This window comes from Manacus vitellinus, unplaced genomic scaffold (assembly GCF_001715985.3).
Source record: "Manacus vitellinus isolate BGI_N305 unplaced genomic scaffold, ASM171598v3 scaffold_1_pilon, whole genome shotgun sequence".
Taxonomy (NCBI): Eukaryota; Metazoa; Chordata; class Aves; order Passeriformes; family Pipridae; genus Manacus; species Manacus vitellinus.
In genome coordinates, this window is record NW_021939396.1 from 51367793 (window position 1) to 51384675 (window position 16883).

The 16883-nt window shown below is 42.6% G+C and overlaps 1 protein-coding gene across 1 annotated transcript in view; it reads left to right on the forward strand.

Annotated features, from left to right (window-relative positions):
• The first annotated feature begins 1185 nt into the window (after positions 1–1185).
• RAB31 (RAB31, member RAS oncogene family) overlaps positions 1186–16883 on the forward strand; it is a 62250-nt gene continuing 46552 nt past the window's right edge. Inside the window, exon 1 of the mRNA XM_025895947.2 lies at positions 1186–1326. Within this exon, the coding sequence (XP_025751732.2) occupies positions 1186–1326 (141 nt within the window). The remainder of the gene's footprint in view (positions 1327–16883) is intronic.

Genomic DNA, 16883 nt, shown 5'->3' on the forward strand with positions numbered 1-16883 from the left:
TTTTCTTTATGTGGACTGGAGGAGTGATTTACAACTCTCTGCCAAATCTGACATAATTGTGTGTGGCAACTGCAGAAGAGATTGCCAGGTTTAGGACTAAGGCAAAGTTTCTTGTCTTTGTCACTTCCTGAGGAAACTTTGACAGCTTTTCAGAGAGACTTTGGGAAGTGGCTTGCTAACTACCATCTGAAGTGACCTCCATTACTCCTTTCCTCTTGTTTTTGTTTGTTACATTTTTGTGTTGTGACTGTTCATCATGGGACCAAAGGAGTTAGGTTGGAAGAGGCTCAGAGGTCACCCCTTGTCCCTAAAGCCCCTTTCATAGCTTTCCTAACATATGTTTGACTCCTCCGTCCTTAAAAACTCATGATCTTCTCCCCAGGGTTATGTCCCAGGGCTTAATTGCTCTTACTGTAGAAAGTTTTTCCCAAACATAGTGCTTTACATCTTCCTTGCCTGAGACTTCATTCCTTCACCCTCTGTTTGTGTTTCCATTTTCTTGCTCATAAGAAGTCACTTGCTGGCACGCATTCTGCTAGCGTGAAAATACTGTCTGAAGCTGGTAAGCATACATTTGTAAAAGGAGAGACATATTTCCTCTGTGGAGGAGAAGGAGGTTTTCTCTGGAGTTTCTCTGCAACTGAATCCCATTTGCTAGGTGTGGAGAACAGTTTATTGCCTTTGAGGATGTCCTGTACCTCGGTGTGCAGCGTCTGCATGCGGAGGCTGTGGAATTGAGCTCAGAATTGTTTGATATTCAAAGTAATTTGGAATGTGATAATAGTTTTCTTATGGAGAAGATCTCTGGTTTTCTTATCTTCATGTCATGGTAATGTAAAATTCTGGATTCTGCTGGATGGAGAACAAATTCTTGTAGCAGAGCATATGCATGCATCAGACCTTTCAGTGCAAAGCTTAAGTACCCACTCTTCTTCTCTAAGTAGCCATGCTACTGAACATATATGACTGGGAATCTTTTAGTTTATGTTGGTGTCTGTGAAAGACATAAATTATATTTTTGTTTTGACTCTAAAATATTTGTTATTAGTAATGCTTTTAAGGCCTAAATGTCCCAACACAGATAGGAGCACTGCTGTTAAAAATGAAACTGCACCCCTGGATGGGTTGTACCAGTTAAGGACCTTTCTTCCTACTAGATATGTGCAGGGTGGCCTCCATGTTAAGATGAGCATCCTGCTGAAGACAGTAACACTACACAGTGCAGAAGCCACAGGTGCATCAACAGCTGAAGGCTGTAGCCTAAAACAGAACAAGAGGGACCAAAGTAGAGCAGATGACAAAGGTGATCGTGAAAAGAAGAAAATGGTACTGATGAAGTGAATGTATATAATCTAAAATGTCAATTTGAGAGGAGAAAAGATTGACAAGTGATTCCCCCCCCCTTGTGTTAATGGTTCATCATCATCTACTAATTCAGTTGTATTTTATTATGTAAACAGGTAGCTCTATCATGAGAGAAATTTTTGAATCATGACTGCATGGCTGTGTGTCTTGTGGAGTCACTGGTTTGAAGTGTTCATCACTGCAGCCTTTCTATTAAAGGTGCCCTCTCATCTGGTTCTCTTTCCTAGCCACTTATGTTTATGCATTGTAGTGAAATACCAAATCCCCGGGTAAAACAGAACAATGATTTTAAGTTCATGGGGAACTGAAAGACGGAGAGACACACAGCTGCCTGCATAATCACCATTTTCTTGGGAAATGGTTTTCTTAGTATTCTTCCCTGGTGAAGAATAGTCTGAAATTTCCACTTAATGTGTGCCCATAATTCTTCCATATTTCTTTGCCCTGCTTTGCCAGTTTTAAGAACTGTGTACCATGATACTGAAGTAGACTTGGACTGGCAATTTTTTTTTTAATATTGCATCAAAATCCAGTTATGCACCAAGTGAGAAATACCTTTTCTCTTGTATCAATAAACAAGTGTCTTCAGAAGCCTAAATAACCTTTTTCATATTAATTTATGAAATATTTTAATGGCTACAATCAGATTTTTTGCAATATATACATTGAATATGTAGGTAAACAATTTCTGAGAATTTAACCAAATTCAGGATTTTATATTGACCTTGACCCTATTGCTTTCCCGCCATAGCTTCAAAACTATTTTATTTACTAATCTCTTCCAAAAGTTTTGTGTGGGATTGCTTAGAATAGCGGGTGGATTTTAACTGTAACATCCTTCTAGGAAAAGATGAGTATGGAGGCCACACTCTGCTTTTGTTTTCAGCAGCACAACCAAGCTGGATTTCTGAAGCAGCAGAAGGCGGAATTTGAAGCATGTTTTACTTTCAGAAGTAAAGCCTCAGAAGGGGAAGTTTGTTATTGCTAATCAGCTGGGCAGCAGAATACCCCATGGCTGGTGCCTGTTGCTGCACCTGATCAGCTCCCATCCCTTGCTTGTAACTTGCCTGTTGAATGAGTCCATGCAGTGACCATCGCTCAGAAATCATATGCAGGCTGTAGTTTTATTGTCTCTCAAATTCCCCAGCCCCTTGCTTCAATCCCTCTTTTTGATTTCTGGATGAAAAATTGTGAAACTTCTTGTTTTATGGTAGTTCTGTGGAAAAATAAAACCTAAATTTTCTTTCTACCAAAATAAGGAAGTTGAATTGGTGATAAATTGCATTCTTTTTCACACGGTTTAATGCAGTTTTAGCCCTACACATTGAAGTAGCTCTGAGGCAGGCTGTGTGAAGCAACCAGAAACTCTGCATTCAAGCGAAGTGTGGGGAAAAGAAAAATCTGTCATTTTCATCAGATGGTTCCTTTTAACTGGCTTAAGTCATATTAAAGGTCATTTTCAATTTACATTTAAAGTATGTTTTCTGAGACTCTGGTTGATGGTATGACTCGTTTCTAAGGTGATAATTTGACTTATTGATGGGACGTGTTGCAATTACAGTGCAGTTGAGTTGCCTGTGGGCAACGGCCTCTGAGTCTGCAGGGCCTTTGCTTGTGCTAGTGTTTATAAATTACGGTGCTGGTAGGTTTTGCTTGTGTTGGGTTGTGTCTGAGCTGGTTATGATGTGGGTGCTGCAGTCTGCAAGGGTACAGGCTGGATAGACATTGACATACTCTTCCTAAAATTTCTCAAGCTAATTCCTTGTTGAGAGAAGCATTTACAGGGAGGTTGGAGCCACAACCCTGCTCCAACTGTGCTTGAACACCCACCTTTTCTGCTCCCTCCCTGCTGATCCTTCTTTCAAATGCCATTTGCCAAGTCTTCAGCTCTGTTGGACCCTCCAGGGACTGCTGTTGATCTTGGATTTCCTGGCCACATCTCCATTCAGATAAGATCAGTACAGGCACTGTTTTTTCATTTCCTGCACTGTGGTTTTGAGGGGAAGGCAGAGGGACATGTTGAAGTGAACACAACTCGCTTTAGCAAGTTTGCACTGTTAGAGAATCATACAGTGGTTTGGGTTGGAAGGGACCTTAAAGGTCATCTAGTTCCAACCCTACTGTCATGGGCAGGGTTACCTTCCACTAGAGCAGGTTGCTGTTGACCCCACCTTCCCCACTGTTCGGGTGCTGCCTCAGAAAACTGAGTGCAGGGTAAGTTGTTTCTCCTCAGCTTCGGTGGCTTGCCAGGCCCCACCGATGGGGAAGGCTATGTTTGGGATTGTGGTTTGACTGCCTTGCCGTCATCTCCACCTTTATCTGAAGGTCTGGGTCTTTCTCAGCTCATGTTTTTCTCAAGCTGCTTCTGAGGCCAGCAGAATGCCCAACACATGGATAGATACCTAGAGTTACCTTCCAAAAGGGTTGAGAAAGGAGGTGGGAAACTCTGTAGAGTTCGTCTACTCACGAGCTACATACAAGTCCTACTTTCGTCCGGTGCTAATCACACTGATGGGTTAGAGCATGCCAATGAGTTGGATCATCCCACACTTTTTGGAGAGGGCAGAGCAAGCCTTCTGTGCTTTGCTCCTCGTTGGGGCTTGTCATGTCCCCCACTACCCACTGATTGTAGGCTGGGGGCAGCTCATGTGAATATAATTCTGCAGCCATGGGACATGTTCTTCCAAAATAAATGAAAGTAAAATATGTTTTTATTCTTATAGAGATGTTTTTCTTCTCATTACATACCTTATAGAGGCTGGGTAGTGGTGTAAGGCTCAAGGTGAAAGGAAATTTTTTAAATTCCATCTCAACTTCTAAGATGCCAGGAAAGGGGCACATTTCAGTTTTCTTCTGAAACATCTTGTACACCCTTTCCGTGAACGCTTGCTGTTTTGAACACCGCTGCCAACAGACAAATCCAAGCTTTAGAAAGCCGCCAGCGGAGGTGGATGGGAGGCTGACTCGGAGCACAGCCTTGTGTAAGCAAATGCCAGTGGTTTGATTTACAGTCTCTGGCCTTGCAGGACTGCCCGCGAAAGCTGAGCAACAGGCAGTGGAACAAATGCTTTTTATTTTTGCCTAGTTATTTTTAAACATAAATGCTAGTTAGTGCCTGGCTTTTATGTTTCTTGGAGGAGAGGGTAGAGAAGTTATGGTTTTTCACTTTTTGTTTTGGCCAGAGCATGTTCTTATTTGGGCAACATGTGGAAGCACATGTGCATGAAATCCAGCTACTAAATACTTCGTGTCCCTGAGTTATTGTTTCCTCCTTTGTCAGCAGAGTGACAGGATGCTGCAGAGACGTCATCGGGTGTCCTGGTTGGACCCGTCCGCTTCTGCTGGGCACAACTGCAGGGGAGCATAAAAACTTGTGAATGACAAATATCAGGCATTTACAGGAATTGACCTACAGTTAGGGTCTCTCTGAAGCAGCTTCTCTTTTCCTTTGAAGCCTGTCTACAGAGCCAAAATGAATTAGAAGAGATTCCTAAATTGGGTTTAATTCTGAAAAAAATAAATTTTTTGGCCCATTTAATTCTGCAACAAACAAAACCTAACTGTTTATAGGACCTAATGGTTCATCAGCAAAGCTGTGCTTCTGGACGACAGGATGTGTCTGAAGTCACTTGCATGCTCACTGGTGACTTGTGAGATACAGTAGGCATTGGAGTAGCTTTAACCTTCTCTACCTAATACTTGTAGTTAGTAGCTGTTACCTTGTCTCCAGTATTGCCATTACGTGAGTTTTCCAGATGTGCCCATTTCTTAATTGTGAAGCTGATGCTGGAAATTCAGCAACAGAAGAAAAATCCTTAGGAATTTGGTCAGCATCTGGTGTGTGCCAACACCGGGAAGCTGTAGTAGGGATCACCAGACTTACCAAAGGCTGATATGAAAAGCATCCTTGAGAGGATTTCCTTGAATGTAGTGTGGTGTCACACTAAAGCTCAGCTTGGTTCTCGTGAATTTAATTAATTTTTAACTACTCAATTTAAGGGAAAGTATATTACCACTATGGTTGGTAGTTCAGGATTTAGAAGCATATTACAACTGAAAAATTTAAACTGTTTGTCACTGTGTAGTCTTTGTTAGTTAGCCTCCCCCCCAACCTCTCACTGACTGATACATACCAGTACCAGCCTGTAAGGGCACACTTCCACTTTGTGGCTGGATAAATCTGGCAGTTGGTTAATTCCTGGAGGGATTTAGGAAATGAGAAAGAACGGATTCCCTTTCTTGAATAGGAAGTCCATTATCTTTTTTTTTTCCTTTCCTTTGTATGCTAAATATAAGTATGCCTATTTTAAGAATCATAAAATCAACACTTGCAATTAATTTTGTTAAAGCTGATAGGAACAGGAAGCAACCATCCTTTGGCCAAAAGTTGTTCATGGTGCATAATCCTTGCTGACTTCAACCTTCTCAATACTATACAGACAAATTGACTTTTAGGATGATAATTTCTTGACTGTGCTACAACCTTTTTTTTTTTTCCCCTTACATTATCTGTTTAAGTCAGGAGTTTTATTTTTTGGACAATATTGCTCTTGTGGAAAATTCAAGTAAAGTTGAACTTGGTTTTTGTCTCACTTTGCTTGAATGTCAATAAAGGATCATTGTCTTAACTGTTACTCCAGCAGTGGAGTGTAGGTTGTCCGAATAGTCCTCAGAGTCAATTGTTCTGTCCCTTGATATTTTTTTTCCTGCCTTGGATATTTTCCGATGTTTTTTTCTGCAAGGTGTGCTTGAAAAGAATTATTGCATGCCAGGGCATTAGACAGACAGTCAGAACATGTTTTATGTGACAGAAATGGCAGTTGCATAAAACCAGGTAACATAAATTTGATTTAAGATTATATTACTGAAACCCTAATCTGAGTAGCATCCTTAAGCATATGTTTGATTCTAAGCATTAGGGTAATCCCCCTTCAGCAGTGTGTCAGGGTACGTCATTCAGCCTTTGCTGAACGGGCTAAATTGAATCCCAAGCTTAAAGCTCAACATGTGCTTTAATGCATAGCTGGGTACAGTGCTGTGTGGAGGACAAGATAAATAGTTTAAGTAAATTATGTATTTGAGATAAGACAGCTCGTGAGTGATTCCTGTCATTTAACATTAAAAGCAGATAAAGTAGCTCAGTTCTACCTCTCCTTGGTTTTCAACATTTGGTAGGCTCTTTGGAAATGGTGCCTTATTTGAGCAGGTATTAAGCTGACCCAGGTGGCCAGGTTTACCTTCTCCCTTAGGCTGATGAGGAGAAAGGCAGGAGCTCTGGTAGGATCTCATTGGCCAATAGAGATGTTTTCCTCAATCCCTATACCTGTTGTTCTGCCGTGTCTGGGATCTGTGGGAACTGTGGAGTCACTTCCACATGGTCCCAAACACTCAGGAAGTGTGTTTAGTATCCAGATAGTCTGTGCTGGGAGTGACTTCTCAATACCTTCTGTGTGGCTCAGTCTTTTCCTACTTTAGAGGAAAAGATCAAATACACTCTTTTTCTACTCCCTTGTCCTTTGAGGAGATGTCCTTAAATGTACTAAACTTCATGGTTTAGCATTCCAGTCAAAATGCTCCCAGCATGTTTTCAGTTGAGATTTACAAAGTCCACACACTTCTGACCGTTTCTGGTTTCCAGTTTTTCAATGAAGATGAGAAAAATTGACTGGGTGAATAAAAACTTCCTTCTTACAGTTGTAAGTTAGATACTGATTTCCTACTTATTTTTGGGTGGAGAGAAGTATAATAGCAACAAAAGCTGGTTTTGCCCATTTTAAGGGCTTTTTCCTAAAATATTGAATTTCATGGCACTAGAGCTACCATCTTTTAGGAGTTGCTGGGTTTCATATCCAGGGAAATCAACGGGAGGTGAATACATTCAAGATGTCAACTGCTTAAGGGATGCGGCCTTGTGCTGATAATGTCTTCCACTTATGAGCCTGTTTAGTGCAGACAGCTTTACTTTTAATAAGTTCACAGGAGCACACAGTAAATCCACAGCTAAAAAAATTTAGCCCTAGGTCTTATTATACTGTGCTTGCTGTTATCTCTTCTGTTTACTTGCATGGGTGACAGAGGGGAAAGCACCAGGTGGGTCTTTATATGATGCTGTTTAAAATAAGTGGTGATGCTTACTGAGTTAGGGAAAACTTTAAATCCAGACAGTAGGTGAAATGAACATGAAATCACTATTGATCAAAGTTAATTAAACCTAACAGTTGGGTAAAAAATGTCTTAACACAGATTTGGGTTTATGCAAACCTCTGATTGTCCATTCTCAGCCCTGCACATCAATTGAGGAAATGAAAGCCTCCAGCTTCAAGGATTTTAGACCTCCCCTTCATGCCACTTAATGTTCACATGGATATATATTATCTATGTGTCATTTGCAGTTAATGGTAAAGAATGGCAAATTTTAGAAAATCTCAATTTGTCCCCTTCCTCTGATATCCCCTGGAGAAGGCACATGTTTTAGTGTGCCTGGAAGGCTGATGGAGGCAGATTTCCAAAGGCTGCAAGTGGGCTAGCAAATTTATAAGAGCAGCCTGCAAAGAGGGTGCCTTCAGTAGCTGGCCAGCCTTTAGGCTGCTGGTAAAGGAGACTAGCTCACACCTTAGATAGTCATTGGAGGCTACTGATTTTACAAGTTGTTGTGTAAAACAAACTGATAAGCTGAGGCAGAGTTTCTGGCAATAAATCCAGATATGAAATCAGTCCCTCTCCCACCCTTGTAGAGTTTCCTGAAGTTGCTGGTGTCTGGCTGCCTTTGGCCAGTAGTTTGCATCTGGTTGGTAGATGACATACCCTGTACCAGGGCTCTGCTAATTTGGAGCCAAGAGTCAAGGCCATGAGACTGGTTCCTGTTTGTTAGCCAAAATGTTAGTTTTTATAGTTGCCCCCCCTGAAACTGCCTTCTTGCTCTCTGTTGCCTGTTGCTGCAAGAGAAGGGATCAGGCTTTCTTGTCTCCAGGACTGAAGTTTTCAGCTGGTGTTTCGGTTGACACTCATCATTTATGTGGCTTTTTTCTTCCTCTTTGGTATGAAATGCAGTAATAAGTTTCAGGTGGGCTAGTTACAAATTGGGAGGAGTATGTCTGAACATTGAATTGGAGAGGGCTTATTGAGCTTGGATGGACAAATTTGAAGGTAATTAAGCCCTTTTACAATTTTTTGCGGCAACCATTTTTATATTAGTGAAACAGTAAGCCAAACACAAGAGCCATTTTGTCAAATGCTGTACCTAGTTGATGTGCATATATTTGCTTGCATAAGAGCCACTACCTTCATTTAATAAAAGAAAATGACTGTTGGCACTTACAGGCAATCTGCAATATGAATTATAATGTTTGGATTGGAAAATGAATTCCAGACTGGCTGGAAGGATTTGAGTATCTTCTATATTGGGACAGGAAAATAAATTATTTTGGTTTTGTATTTACTAAGTGTCACTAGGAAGACTGTATTTTGAAATTATGGCCCCTAATGATAGGATTTGACTACAAAAGTGGCAGGGTGTTGGAGTATGGACAGAAACTTGTGTCAAACAACAACTCAAGTCAAAGATTATCACCTCATCATACCATTATTTTGAAAGTTTCAGCTGCTACAAATATATGTGGGGAAGGTTCACTTAGGAAAAGAATTTGGTTTGGAAAGAACAACACAGAATTGTTTATCCTGTTTTTTGCTGCCAAACTGTACTTGAAAACAACATTTGTCAGGATGCTGTTGCCTAATGTGTTTACTGAACCATGAAAACTTCAGGTTATTTATGTATTTAGTCTGAAAATTAAATTTAGTTTCGCTGATCACTGCACTGTGTAATGGGGATGAATGATATTTAAACAAATTGTTATGCTAGTGTGTGTGCATATGGCCAATAGAGATAACAGCCCCTGCAATCAATACTCATTATCTCTGACAATGTGAGGTACAGTGAGTTGTGTGTTACTTCCCTTACCTAATTTTTCGAGTTCAGGGCCAATTACCAGGATTTCTAAGTAGATACTATTCACTTAATTTTTTATTGTATTTTTAAATAAAAATTTATCTGTGGGAAGAGTATTACATCAAGTGGATTTTTGTGATTGCATGTATATTTTGAGATAGAGTGGGTAGGAAAAGGATAGCTGTGTGCAGATGTTAAAACATCTCCCAGATTTGTCCAGAAAATAAACTCTGACCATTGGAATTGCAAAAATCCAAGTATTGCTTTCAGTAAAATTGCAATGGAATTAAAGCAGGACTTGCAGTTTTTATTTATTTTTACTTTGGCTTTTTTTAGCTCCTCCTAGTTGAGGTTTGACTTGTTGGAGAAATCCGTGAAGTTTGCTTTTGGTTCCTCCTTCATTGGTAGGGGGAGGATCATGAGACGTGACTGTGACCCATCTGTGACACCAGCAGTAGGAATGTTCCCATGGTAAACCAGGGAACATCTCACCTGAAAAATGAAGTGGTGAACATTGAAGAGATCATACTTAAGTGTTTGTAGTGGAGCTCAGACTGGAAACCAGCAAACTGGTAACAGGGAGGTATTGTTGAGGTGAACTGGAGTGGTAGGATAACATACCATGGATTGTGGGTGTGAGGGTGCTCAGAGAAGCTGTGGATGCCCCATCCCTGCAGATGTTCAGTGCTAGGTTGGATGGGGCTTTGAGCAACCTGATCTAGTGGAAGATGTCCCTGCCCATGGTGGGAGGGTTGGAACTAGATGATCTTTAAAGTCCCTTTTAACCCAAACCATTCTGTGATTCTGTGATTCTACAACACACTTTCTTGTCACGAGGCATCCGTCAGGGTAGGTTTGCCTGCTGGACTGTGTTGTTCCTTGGTCAGGAGGATCCTATGATCCAGTGATCAGTAAAAGGCAGAGGTATGATTTTTCTTTGGAGATATGATTTTTCTTTGGATTATAGTGACTCCATAAAGTCCCACAGCTATAGGTCTCCTAAAAATTAACCGAAATCATTCCCTCTGTGGCGTACAACATTGTTGATACTGTGCAGGTTTAGGTGTGTGTGGGATTGTGGGTTTTGTGGGTTTTTTTTCGTTTTTTTGTTCATTAATACAATGATTTATGTGTGGTGTATGGGCATCCCTTTGCAGCTGCCTTTGCCACATTCACACTACTCATTGCTGCAAAGGGCTCCCCAAGGTGGTAACAGCAGTGGGAGGAGCCTGTGATTCCTGAGGAAGGTGCTCAGGCACTCTTCTTTCCACCTCAGTCTGTCTCACCTGTCTAGTTCTTGTAACTCCCTCCTGCTATCCTTTTTCCCTCCTTACCCAGGCTTTTGTTTCCCAACTTGCTCTAGCAATTTAGGCAGTGGTCCTTCCTCCTTTCCTCCTGTCCCAGCATGACCAAGTTGACTGGTTCCCTTCTCCCTTAGTCCCAGGAGTCACCAGGTGGTGCTATTGCCCAATTAAATGCCCTCCCTTGCATTGCAGCACAGTCCAGGCCTTGTAGAATGGTTTGATGGTGTTTGGTTTTGCGATGGAGCGTTCTCTGGTGGGCAGCTGTGTCAGGTAGTGCGAGGGGTCTTGCTTCTTGCCATCTGTTCAGTCTTGAGTCAGTTTTGTTGATGCAAAGTTGTTTCCTGTGACTTAATCAGCCAGTGCCTTGTTCGATGATGAGGTCCCCAAAAGACTGGACTGTTTCTACACAGCTTGTGTCTGCACTGTTGTACTCAAAAGCTGCTTTACTGTAATGTAAAGCATGAGCAAGGCTCACTAAGGATATCCACAGGCTTTGCGCTGTTGGGTCTGCCCCTGCAATCCAATGGGAGGGTTTTTGATCATTTGTTGGCATGTGGTGCTAGTTCAGAGCAGATTTGTGTGTGTGTATGTGTGTGAGTGACGTTTCCATGAAAGGTGCTTCTCCTGTTTCTTCTTTCCTCCTCTCATCTTATTAGCCATCTAGATTGATACCACCTTATTTGCAGCTGCTTTTTATAGAGATCATGCTCTTACTTGAAACTATAGAGGCAGTTCAAAACACGGAGTTGAGCATCTTATGTGCATAGCTGATGCCCCCAAAAGCCACTATTTGAGATGGAGTGCAAATAAACACCAAGATCCTGTCTTCCTTTTCATCAGGCTAAGCAATTCTTTCTCCGCAGCCGCCAAGACCACATGCTGTCAAGGGCATAAGAAATTGATTGAGATTCTGCTCTTTGATTTCAATTTACAATCCTCCATTTCTCTTGGCAATTCAGCTGCTGCTCTGAATTTGATAACTTGTGTGCAAAGGGGAAGGAAATGTGTAAGAAAAGACACAGAATTAGCTGGAAATTTGAAGCAGTTTCTAAATAACATTAGCAAGAACTGCAGGCTGTTATCTTTGCTGTCCACACTCGGGGTAGCATGGTGGTGTGGTTAGCTTGCACTTGGTACGATAAGATGCAATGATAAAGCATATATAGTTGAATTACAGTACAGATTTGGGTTTTGGTTTGGTTTTGATTTTTTTTTTGTTTTTATTTAACCAAGGTAGATGAACTTTAAAAATTGCTAAGTTGAATTTTCCAAAGGTAGGTTGGCTGCAGTGTTAATTTGTTGTTATTATTTTTTAATATATTCTGCAGTACAGATCCAAGTACAGTTGCTGTTCTTGGATCGCCATACAGAGAAAGGAACTGAGGTAACCAGAGTACTGACCCACAGGCTGTGTTTTCTTCATCATTGCATTTCTATTTTGCCTTATGTTTTTAATTTATTTATTTTTATTCTATTGGAATTATTTTAAAGAATAGCTTTGAGGTTATTATAAAGAATAGTTCTGTTCTCCTTTTCTCTCAGTAGGCCCCTGTCTCATAAATAAAGATCACTTTATACTCCTGTGCCAGCTTCATAGCAGAAGAGTTGGCAAGTTGTGAAAGAGCAGCATGGTTTGTAAGTGCTGGCTGAGTCAATGTACAGAAGACACATGGGCCGTTTTGAGTTTTCTTGGGTAGTAGATAGTTTACCTGACCACTAATCCTGCCTCCTACTGCTAGTGTGATGTAAAACAAGGATTTGTTCCTTACTGCTGATGTAGTGCCGTGTCAGTCAGTCAATGGGCTGTGTACAAAGGAAGGATAGCTCCCCTTCTGACTAGGTCTTTCCAGCACTGTCTCTTACCTTCTTTCAAGATAATGTTAATTCTCTCAAGTCCCCACGTTTGGAGAAACCTTTCCACACCTGGAGTCAAATCTTCAGCTTAAATTAAAGGCATACCTACTAGCAGCCAGATTAGAGGGAGCTCTTTAGATGAATCCTCTTGAAAACTGTGTGTTTGGGGAAGAAAGAAGGTGTGTTACGGCTGGTCCGCTCATCTTGAACTTCTTCACATCTGAAGGACAGGATGCCATCCAGAGGGACCTGCACAAGCTCAAGAAGGGGGCCCATGGGAATCTCATGAGCTTTAATAAGACCAAGTGCAAGGTGCTGCACGTGGACTGGGGCAATCCACGCTATCAACACAGGCTGGGGGATGAACTGATTGAGAGCAGCCCTGCCAAGAAGGTCTTGGTCATGCTGATGGATGAGAGGCTGGACATGAGCTGACAATGTGCACTTGCAACCCAGTTATGAAATTATGTCCTGGGCTGCATCCAAAGCAGCGTGGCCAGCAGGGCAAGAGAGGTGATTCTGTCCCTCTACTCCTCTCGGGTGAGACCCCATCTGGAGTGCTGCATCCAGCTCTGGCATCCCCAAAACAGGAAGGACACTGACCTGTTGGAGTGAGTCCAGAGGAGGACCACCAAGTTGGTCAGAGGGATGGAGCATCTCTCCTATGAAGAAAGGCTGGGAGAATTGGGATTATTGAGCCTGGAAAAGAGAAGGCTCCGAGGACACCTAATGATGGCCTTCCAGTACCTGAAGGGAGCTACAAGAAAGATGGAGACTTTTTACGAGAGCATATAGTGACAGGACAAGGGGAAATGGATTCAAACTGAAAGAGAGTAGGTTTAGGTTAGATATGAGGAGGAAGTTCTTTGCTGTGAGGGTGGTGAGGCACTGGAACAGGTTCCCCAGAGAAGCTGCGAATGCCCCATCCCTGGAAATGTTCAAGGCCAGGCTGGATGGAGCTCTGAGCAAGCTGGTCTGGTGAATGGTGTCCCTGCCCGTGGCAGGGAATTTTGAACTAGATGATCTTTAAGGTCCCTTCCAACCCAAACCTTTCTGTGATTCTATGATTCTTCAGGCTGCAGCTATGATTCTCTGTGCTATCAACCCAGCATGAAGAGCTTGAGATTGGAACTCTAGTGAAGACAGCAGGATAATGCCAAATATTTTGGAAACACTCTAGGAAAGACTTTGGTTTCATATATTACATACACAAATATATCAACACCTTTAAGAAAGTGAATTTTCTGCTAACATTAGCTATAATACAGACATTAGCTGCTCTTCGGTATCTCTCATCTCTGGCCAGGCACATCGCTTTGGAAGGATAATAAAGCGCTTTTGGCCATCAGTGCTTGCTTTTGTACTTTATTGTTCGGCAAAGTCATGGTGTTGCTTGAGGGTTTTGGGTATGTCTTTGACAGAAGTAGATAATTGGAGAGATTGTAACTAATATTGCAGTCTGGGGGTGAGGGAGGGCTGGAAATATTCTTTTTTGTCTATAAGAGAGAAAAGGGATGCAGCAATATGTTAAAGTATATTTGAATCTTTGGCATTAGGGTGGGTTTTTTGTCTCTAAAAGATTACTGGGCTAGGATCTGGTGGAGAGCAATGGACCTGTGACAGTGAAGATGAAGAAACTTGCTAAATCCAAAGAAACCTACAGAACACCAGGACAAATAGGACTGTGTTCCTTGGCTTCAAGTATGGCAGATATTGGAGCAGCTGTGCCGACCTGAGTTTAATTCCACAGGAGGATGTATGCAGGATGTGTCTGAAAGGAAACCACATGCTGAATAATCACACTGGTGAGAGAGCCAAAACTGGTAAGGGAGCCAAAACTGGTAAGGCAACAGACATCTGGCTTTGGTGACTGGCTGGGAACAGGAGAAGTGGACAGGCCGTAGACTCGCTTCAGCTCTGAGGCAAAGCAGGTGGACAGACACTGTACGTGTTTTGCTAACGGATATGGACTGAAGGAAAACAAACCAAGAGAAGGGATCAGATGATATGTCTTACATTCAGAAGTGTATTGGGTTTCTGTGGCAAGGTTTTGGTCAGGGGGTGGCTACAGGGGTGACTTCCCTGAGCAGCTGCCAGAAGCTTCACCAAGTCCTGTAGAGCCAATGGCAGCCAACTCCGGGACAGACCCACTACTGGCCAAGCTGAGCCCATCAGCGGCGGTGGCAGTGCCTCTGGGATAACATGGTTTAGAGATGGAAAAAGCTACTGCACAAGAGCAGATTGGAATAAGAATGTGTGAGGGCAACAACTCTGCAGATACCAGGATCAGTGAAGAAGGAGGGGGAGGAGGTGCTCCAGACTCTGGAGCAGAGATTCCCCTGCAGCCCGTGGTGCAGACCATTGTGAGGCAGCTGTGCCCCTGCAGGCTGTGGGGATCTGCAGTGGAGCAGGGATTCACCTGCAGCCTGTGGAGGACCACACGCTGGAGCAGGAGCAGGTGGATACCTGGAGGAGGCTGTAATCCTGTGGAAAAGCCATGCTGGAGCAGGCTCCTGGCAGGACCTGTGGACCCATCAGAAGAGGAGCCCACATTGGAACAGCTTTGCTGGCAGGACTTGTGACCATGCTGGGGACACACACTGGAGCCGTCTGTTCCTGAACGACTGCGGCCCATGGAAGGGACCCACGCTGGAGCAGTTCGTGAAGAACTGCACCCCATAGGAGGGACTGATATTGGAGCAGAGGAAGAGTGTGAGGAGTCCTCCCCCTGAGGAGGAGTGAGAGGCAGAGACAATGCTCTGGTAGGGAGCAGGTAGAGGAATTGGGAGTAAAGTTAGGCTCAGGAAGAAGAGAGGGGTGGGAGGAAGGCATTTAAAGATTTAATTTTTATTTTTCATCATCTGACTCTGATTTGATTGCTAATAAATTAAATTAATTTCCCCAAGTCGAGTCTGTTTTACACATGATGGTATTCGATGAGTGATCTCTCCCTATCCTTATTTCAACCCACAAGCTTTTTGTTATATTTTTTCTCTCCTGTCCAGCTGAGGAGGGGAGTGATAGAGTGGCTCTGGTGGGCACCTGCTTTCCAGCCAGCATCAGCCCACCACAGGAGGCCAGGTAGCATTAAGCCCTGACCAGTAGATATTTTTCCATTTTAAAACAGTAGGAAGGTACAGGTGGTATTGAAGACACCTATAAATACCAAACTCAGCACTTGACTGTCTCTTAAAGCACTTAAATAGCTCTTTGTTATTGTGCTGTCTGAGTACTTCACAACTGTCACTCTTTTACATCCCTGTAATGCTGTTACAAGGTAAAATCAAATAATTATTTTCATATAACAGCTAGTGAGCTGAGAACGACAGAGCCAAGAATTCCTGTGCCAAATGCAGTCCTTGAAGCACTAGAAGGATTGTGTTCTGATATAACAGGACTGACCTGGTTGTGGGTAGAACAAGCGGCGCGCTTCTATGTGTAGAGGGAATTAGGGTTTATCTAATTCTAATGCACATCAGAGGAAATAGTCTGATTCTGTAGCTAATTTGTGCTCCACAACACCAGTGTTGGCCTGCAGTTAAACTAGCAATTAGAAATGACATGTAGGTTGTTTTACTGTGGGATAATTGACACAGACCATCCTAACTTTATGAGAGCAATAAACTAACATAAAATATACCTATATTATATTACCATATATTATGAGTTTAAAGAAGGGCATGCAACAAAGGGAAATGCAGATAGAGATGTTCTTGTAAGTTTCACATGTAACCAGATGACTGAAAGAGCTGTGATGGTTCCTAGTGAAGTGAGATATTGCAGACTCCAGCCAGGGTCAGCCCGCCACAGGACGCCAGCGGTGGTCATCCTCCCTCTCGAAACAGAGTTGCAGTGAGATCCGTGGGTTTGTGCTGGCATCTTGGGCAATGTGGTCCCAGTATTCAGTGTGATGGTTGCTGTTCATTTGGCAAGTGCCCTTCACACAGGAAAGTGCATGATAGCACAATGACACTCCTGGAGGCCAACTCTGGTTCCAGTTCTTCCCTTTCAAAAATTTGCTTTGCAGCTGAGCACCCCTCAGATTGTTGCAGAAATTCCTTGAAGATCACTGGTGGTATAAGGCCACAAATTTTGTAAATTGGAATTTACAAAAATCATTAGTGTCCTAAATGAGATGTGTATTTTTTTGGCTGCAGAAGTGAGGCTTCTTAGCACCTCTACCTGCATCTCTTTGGTTCAGGCTGAAACCTAAGCAGTTCTGTGTTGGTGAAGTGGCTGAGAGCCAGTGTATGAGTCTAAGAGCTGCTCTCGTATTTTCATCTGTGCATTTATGCAGTGGTAGCTTCGCTTACTTGATACGTGTTGCAGATGGAAAAATTGAATAAAGGTGAGAAGCTATTTGCACTTCTTCCTAGACACCACTCCACAGCACATGGCTGTGTTTTCTCTGG